At 36.3% G+C, this 7,926-nt stretch overlaps 1 protein-coding gene across 1 annotated transcript; it reads left to right on the forward strand.

Moving 5' to 3' along the window:
* The first annotated feature begins 1,195 nt into the window (after positions 1 to 1,195).
* LOC115998081 (protein GRAVITROPIC IN THE LIGHT 1-like) lies at positions 1,196 to 3,668 on the forward strand. Its single transcript, XM_031237548.1, has 2 exons — positions 1,196 to 1,333; positions 2,184 to 3,668. Exon 2 carries the CDS (start codon positions 2,245 to 2,247, stop codon positions 3,511 to 3,513), a length of 1,269 nt encoding a protein of 422 aa, XP_031093408.1. The 5' UTR covers positions 1,196 to 1,333; positions 2,184 to 2,244; the 3' UTR covers positions 3,514 to 3,668.
* The last annotated feature ends 4,258 nt before the right edge of the window (positions 3,669 to 7,926 follow it).

Here is a 7,926-nt window from a genome sequence, read left to right on the forward strand (position 1 = left end):
GTGTTTAAAGTCTTTATGTTTAAAGTCTATTGTGACTGTTTTCATTGAAAGGAATATCTTTTCTTTAAAAATTGACGGTGATTGGTGAGATTTTTCCAAGGATTTGATGGCGATTGGTGAATGAAGTTCAAATGTTCACACTTTACCAACTTTTCCCCGAACTGCATAACTGTGATCTTAAATGAAAAGTCACAGATTCAAATTGAGATGAGGTATGAGAAAATATGTATGAACAAATAATACATTGTGACAAAATTAATAATATTAAAAAACAATTCATTTTATTTATGAAAAAGAATTGAGAAATAATTAAATTTAAATTTCATAGAAAAAGTTTTATTTTGCAATATTAATTATATTGTTTGATTGATAAGAAATAAATTATCGAGAATTTTGATTAGTCATTTTTCAATTTATTTATTTAATAATTATTGAACAATTGGGTTAATATTAAATTATTAATTGTCAATATTATATAAATGCCTTTTTCTCTTTTGGTGGAAAGTGGGGAACATAACCATGGCGAACTTAGCACGCTTGTTGTGATGACTTCTCATCATCTCTTTCACCACCACCTCTGGTTAATCATTTTTCAATTTATTTATTTCAAATTCCCTTTGTTATGATGTGAGATACATGTTTGAGCTTAAACTTTGATTAATTTTCATATATATTTTTATTAAAATAATATTTTAAGATGAATGTGTTTTCTTTTAAAAAAGAATTCAATTTTGAATCTTATTTGTAAATCAACTTTCATTAATGAATGAGTTAAATTTATAAATTATCTATACTTAAATATAAAATACCACATGTATCATGTAGACGGTAGACATATAGAATAACATTCGATCATTTTTTTAATTAAAATATGAAGAACATCCAATAAGCTTAACTATTTACGTTAAAAACTCTTTTGTAATCTATGTTGTATAAAAATTTCATGAGAGTATAATTTTTCGTTTCCAATGTAATATTGTTCATACTTTTGCCCCGACTAGGACTTAACTCATAGAGCTACTAGACCACAAGGTCATTAGCATGAAATAATTAATATTTATGTCTTTTTTTTTGCAAGCCATATTTATGTCTATTAAAACTTAAAACTAAAAATTTACAATTTGTTTTTTAATATTTTCAAAAATATATTGGGTAAATATTAGGTCCAAATATCCACCTTTTATCAACTCCTTTGCTTCCTTCTTCTTCGTCCTTGAAATATGTCGGTTACCAGCTTCAATGGAAGCCGGAACTCGGATAGGCTAAGGGTTCAACTTTAGTTTTCGCTCTCTGCAGCTCTGCGTTGTCGCCTCCTCAAAATCTTACAGTAAAGGCGAGTTTTTTTGCTTTTTTTTTTTTTTTTTTCTTCAGGAAATGATTAGTAATTAGCATTGAAATCGTTCATTGCGTTTTGAAGTTCTCTTTTCTGATTTGCGAATTACGTTTGCTGCTTTCCATTTAGGCTCTGTTTTGAGCAATTGTTTCAACCGATGTTTAAAATACTTGCAGATAAACGGGAGTAGATCTGATAGATGTGTACATTAACCGGAGAATCTTAGGAAAAGTTCATCTATTGAAAGCTTTAGCTTGAAGAAACCACTCAAGTTTTGCATTACAATATAAAAATGTTGGATCTTAGGGTTTATACAATGCTGCATACTATTTTTTCTCATCTGCTGTTAATATGCTGGGGGATTAGGGGATGAGTATAGTTGACAGTTCTTGTCAAAGGAAAGCTGAAACTGATCTGCATTTGTTTCTGTAAGTTTGAGATAAAGAATCGAAAAATGGCAGAAAGTAAAAAAGACAACGTGGTTCGGCAATGTGCCTGTGGATTTGTTGTGTATGTAATATGTGTTTGCATATAATGTAATTTAGGCTATATATAAAACACAGCTGTTGTTAAGTATTGACATTTTTTTTTTAATTTCTGCTGGTAACATCTGCATAGCTTATTCTTTAATTGCCATTCACTATTTGATACTCTCTGCTTAACAATGTAAACTTATTATATTACACAGACAGAGAGAGAGAGAATTAAAGAATAAAAAAACAGAGAGTGAGAGAGACTTGTTTTTGGATACTAGCTGTTAATAGACCTCTTTATAATCATACCCATCTCATCAGAGCCTTCTGTATCTAATAATTTGTTTTTTTGTTGTTTATGGTGGCATGCTTTACAGGTTTTATTAGCCTAAGGAATAGGCTGTGGCTTGATTAATTTCCATATTTTTGCGAGTAGCTATGCAACATACTGGTGCAAGAGATACCCAACCCCGTGACTGCAACAACCAGAAGGTTCACCCCCAGCCTATGGAAGAAGCTGCAAATCAAAACCCGGAAGCTTTGGAAGCTCTAATATCTAAGATTTTTACGAATGTATCGTCTTTGAAGTCAGCCTACATTCAACTTCAATCTGCTCATACTCCTTATGACCCTGACAAAATTCAGAGTGCTGATAAACTTGTTATCTCGGAGTTGAAGACTCTCTCTGAGCTTAAGCATTTCTATCGGGAGCATAACCCCAAGCCAGTTTGTGCTTCCCCTCAGGACTCGCGATTAGCATCTGAAATTCAAGAGCAGCAAAGCTTGTTGAAGACATATGAGGTGATGGTGAAGAAATTCCAGTCCGAGATTCAGAATAAAGATTCTGATATTGTTCAGCTGCAGCAACAAATCCAGGAGGCGAGTCAGAAGCAAGTTAAGCTGGAGAAGAACCTCAAACTTAGGGGCTTATCAGCCCGAGAATGTGATGGAATTGGCAGTGAAAATGGATTCTTCTCGGTGGATTTGACGCCTGATCTTTTCAAGTCATCTGTGGAATCCGCCTATAGAGCCATCCACGATTTTTCCAAGCCAGTTATTAACATGATGAAAGCAGCTGGATGGGATCTCGATGAAGCAGCAAACTCCATAGAGCCGGATGTAACCTACGCAAAGAGAGCTCACAAGAAATATGCATTTGAATCGCATATTTGCCAAAGAATGTTCAGCGGGTTTCAGGAAGAGTGCTTCTCTGTGAAACCCGAGGATCCAACAGTAACAAAGGAAAGTTTCTTCCACCAGTATCTTGCATTGAGAGAAATGGATCCACTAGATGCAGTGGGCCAAAATCCAGATTCCAATTTCGGGAAGTTCTGCAAAAGCAAATACCTAGCAGTGCTTCACCCAAGGATGGAGGTCTCATTTTTCGGGAACTTGGATCAACGAAACTATGTCACTGGGGGTGGACATCCAAGGACCGCATTCTACCAGGTTTTTCTAAAGATGGCAAAATCCATCTGGCTTTTGCATAAGCTGGCATATTCTTTCGAGCCTCCCGTGAAGATTTTTCAGGTCAAGAAGGGAAGTGTGTTCTCAGAAGATTATATGGACAGTGTTTTGAAGAATTTCATCGTTGAAAACAGCGAGCAGAAACCAAAGGTCGGGCTGATGGTCATGCCCGGTTTCTACATCGACGAAAGCATAATCCAATGCCAGGTCTACTTAACAGGTGTGAAGGTTACTGATTGATTCTAATTCCACACCTTTTATGGTTGAAATTACTCCTTAACTTACATGTGCTGTGTGATTTTCATTCGGTTTTATATGCCATTGCTGAATTTGCAGTCTCTATGTGATATAGCAGTGATATATTCAGTTCCAGATCAGAGTGAACCTTTTGTGCATTTGATTCTCATGGTGCAAAATCATCACATGCATATATACTATACAACTTACCATATGCGGCTAATTTAATCCATGGCAAAACAATATAATGGAACGCTAAAATTCAAAATAAAATAAAATAAACTTCTTATTTATTCCAATTTCAACTAAATTCCACAACCATATCTTCAAGAAATATAACAAAAGCAATAAATATAACAAACATTTTTTTTAGAAAAAAAATATAACAAACTTTAGAGCAATGATTATCATTATTTAACGTTACATTAAATAAAATCAAGATAACGGTGGTGGAGGAGAGGGGGTCAATTTTGGGCGAACAAGTTGAGCAGCCCTAGGTGGTGGTGGTCTTGAAGGGGCTCTTCTTAATTGATCAGGTTGGCTATTCTTGGGCGGTTGTGGTGGTGGTGGTGGTGAAGGGGCCAATCTTGGGCGAACAAGTTGGGCAGCCCTAGGTGGTGGTCGTCTTGAAGGGGCTATTCTTAATTGAGCAGGTTGGCCATTCTTGGGTGGCGGTGGCGGTGGTGGTGGTGGTGAAGGGGCCAATCTCGGTGGTGGCGGTGGTGACGGAGCAGGTCCCATCTTTCTTACCGGCTCAGCAAAAACAACCATTCTTGGCCACATCCCTATTCCCTTTAATGAGTCCTCGTGGAAGTAGCTTTCGTGTAACCATGCAAATTCATGCATCAAAAGGATGGAAAGAAAGCATGCTACTATCTTCATTGTTGGAAATGAATGAACTTATGAACCAAATGGCCTTTTGAAAATGCTGTCAAGGCTTTGGGGATCTTTGATTAGGCTCGTTTAGTACTTATAGTTTGGAAATATTGACTATTATTGTGGATGCATGTGAAATGAAATACTAGAATGGAAAATGATTCTTCACCAATTACCACTCAAACTCATTGCAAAAGTGCATATATATTTCGGACGTCGAAACGTATGAGTCTTTGAATAGGGGGAGACTGTAGCTGTCGTGCATGGCATATTTAATTTGTAGCATCCTTGCTTAGCTTCAACATATGTATTTCGAAAAGTCTAATGTTTTGACAAGTAGGGAGACTATTATTTCCATTTTGTGAAGGAAAGTTCTGATAGTTCTCACTGAAATTTACATCGTATTTTCCAAACCTTGATCTAAAATGACAGGATATATATGGTATACGAAGATCAACACGCATGCTTCAAACATAAGTGTTATGTTAGACAATGACAAAAATTCAAATCACTGTTCAAACGTAAAATGGATGAAGTATGATACAAGTTTGTATCAAATACTCAATTACGCATTACTTCAATAAAGTTAATATATGTATTACATATTGAATATACATTACTTTAAATCAGTGCTCACTCTAAGAAAAGAATTGGGGAAGAACAACTGAGAAGGAGAGGGTGCCCCCCTCCTCCAACCCACCCCATTATATATATATATATGTCTGTGCGTGTGTGTAATGTTTTAATTAGAATTAGATAATATACTATTACAAAAACAAAAACAAAAAAAAAATCAATCATTAAAGTAGTTTAGTTGGTAATATGTATTTTATAAAATTGTTTTAAGAGATCTAGGAATCAAATCTTGTTGACTACACTCTAATTGTAATTTTTTATATTAATTATGAGATTTAATTTAATTATAACGTGTTAAGTGTGAGGTGGCAATAATTTTTTAAATTGATGCTTGCGTGAGCAGCTCAGTTGCTCACACAGGTAAGGTTTGGTAAGAAAGACCAGGGATTATATTAAAGTATGACCTTTGTATTAAAATGTTATGAATTCAATTTTAACTAATACCTTTTGAATTGAGCTAGTCGCATTGCATTTATAGTTTAGAAATATTGACCATTATTGTGGATGTGAAATGTAAGATAAGAATGGAACATCATTCAATTCACCAATCCCCACACAATACATTCATTGCAGATGTGCACGTTTCCTAAGTTGGAACGTATTAGCTAGGCTTTGAATGGGGGAAACCTCAAACCTGTACTATATATAGTTGTCGTGCATGGGATTTGTAATTTAATTTGTTAGCATCGTTCAACATATATATTTTTACAAGTCTAATCTTTTGACAAATTAAATAGGGAGAGTACACTGTACTATTTCCATTTGGTTAAGGATTCTGATAGTTCCCACTGAAATTTATGTTGTAGTTTCCAAACTTTGAACTAATGACTGAATATTACATGACCATCAACAAGCATGCATGCTTCGGACATAAGCGTTCTATTAAGGACTAATTATTATTATATTATTTATCTGTTGTTGTCCTACTCTTTCTCTATTTGTTAGTCTTAGACTGAGCCTGTGATCTGTTGTAACTTCTCTGATCTGTTGTAACTTCCCTGATAATCCTGATGTATAGCTCTATATATTGTTGTAATCTTCTCTCTGAATATACATTCTGATTCAAGCCTTTACATGGTATCAAAGCTTAATATACTCAAACGAGTAAAATCTTTTTTTCCCTTCCTCTTTTTTTTCCTGCGTGATCTCATGGCCATCACAAATGATACTTCTATCATTACGTTATCAGCACCTACAAATTTCCCTATCAAACTTACTTCTACCAACTTTCCGGTTTGGTGTAAGTAAGTTTATGCTACGCTCATAGGACTTGGTCCTGCCGGTTACGTTGACGGAACAACCGCAGCTCCTGCGGCATTTTCGGATACTGCACGTACGGCTCCGAATCCAGCCTATCAAGTGTGGTATCGCCAAGACCAAATTCTTCTTAGTGCACTTTTGGGGAGTTGCTCGGACACCATTCAGCCAGTACTCGCCTCAACTACTACTGCTGCAAACGCTTGGGAGAAATTAACAGCAAGTTTCGCCAACGCTTCTCGTTGTCGTGTCATATCCTTGAAGTCCAAACTTGCAAACAATCCTCGAGGATCAAAATGTGTCTCCGACTATCTGCAAGAGATGCAAACACTGGCTGACAACCTAGCCTTGGTTCAATCGCCGGTCTCAGATGAGGATCTGGTTGCACATACCTTGTCGCAAATAGGAGATGACTTCCATTCGGTCACATCAGCAATCCATGCAAGAGAAACACCTATCTCCTTTTTGGCGCTCCGTGAGATTTTACAAGACTGTGAGCGTCGTATGAAGTGTAATGATGAGATGCAGCAAACTCTATTGGCCACGGCGAATGTAGCGCAACGGACCAGACCGAAGAATTTCCAAAACGGGAGGTTCTTTTCTGGTCCAAAGGCAGATAATACGTCAAACTCTAATTGGCGGCCTTATGGCAATCAAAGTCGCTTTCCTACCAGTGGAGATTGGAATGGTAAGGTCTGTCGCTTTTGCCACAACTCTGGGCATTAAACTCGTGTTTGCAGGAAACTTGCACGCTTTCTGAGGGAGAACAATGTTAGATTGGATAACATGCAGGTCGTTAATACTGCTCAGAGCCCTGCTATTAATTCCACCACGACAACAGCACCAATTGACTCTACTCAATGGCTATTTGATAGTGGCGACTACATCAAATTTGGGTTCCCTACAGAATTTCTCAGATTACGGTGGTCCGGATGAAATTTTCTTGGGTGATGGTAAAAGCCTTAACATTTCTCATACTGGTCATACTAGTTTTCCTACCAATGATCGTGACCTTTCATTGTCTGGTGTACTCTGTGTTCCTAAATTACAAAAAAATCTTGTTTCTGTTTCTCAACTTTGTAAAACTAACAAAGTTTCGGTTGAATTTTTTCCTTCTTGTTTCCTTGTGAAGGATCTCGTGACGGGGGCGTCGTTACTCAAGGGGGAAAACAAACATAATGTTTATTGTGCCTCTATGTCTACTCAACCACAGTTAAATGTTGCAGTTTCCACATCTCTTCTAGATTGGCATCATCGCTTCGGGCACCCGTCAAATAAAATTCTAAGGCATATTCTCAATCGTCTTAGTATTCCGTTTGATTCCCTTGCTCTCAATAATTTTTCTTGTACTTCATGTAACACAAATAAAAGTCACAAGCTTCCATTTTTTGATAATTCTATGGTCAGTACAAAACCTCTTCAACTTATTTATACAGATGTATGGGGACCCACTCAAAAATCTGTTGATGGATACCTATATTATGTTATTTTTGTGGATTTCTACACCAAATACATATGGTGGTACCCTCTAAGAAAAAAATCAGACGTCTTTGTCATTTTTCCTCAATATAAAAGATTAGTGGAAAAGTTCTTTGGCCATAAGATTATTTCCATATTTTCTGACAATGGTGGAGAGTTTATAAAACT

Source organism: Ipomoea triloba, chromosome 12 (genome assembly GCF_003576645.1).
Source record: "Ipomoea triloba cultivar NCNSP0323 chromosome 12, ASM357664v1".
Taxonomy (NCBI): Eukaryota; Viridiplantae; Streptophyta; class Magnoliopsida; order Solanales; family Convolvulaceae; genus Ipomoea; species Ipomoea triloba.

Coding starts and splice junctions, on each gene's coding strand:
- LOC115998081 (XM_031237548.1), top strand. CDS start 2,245: ATGCAACATACTGGTGCAAGAGATACCCAACCCCGTGACTGCAACAAC.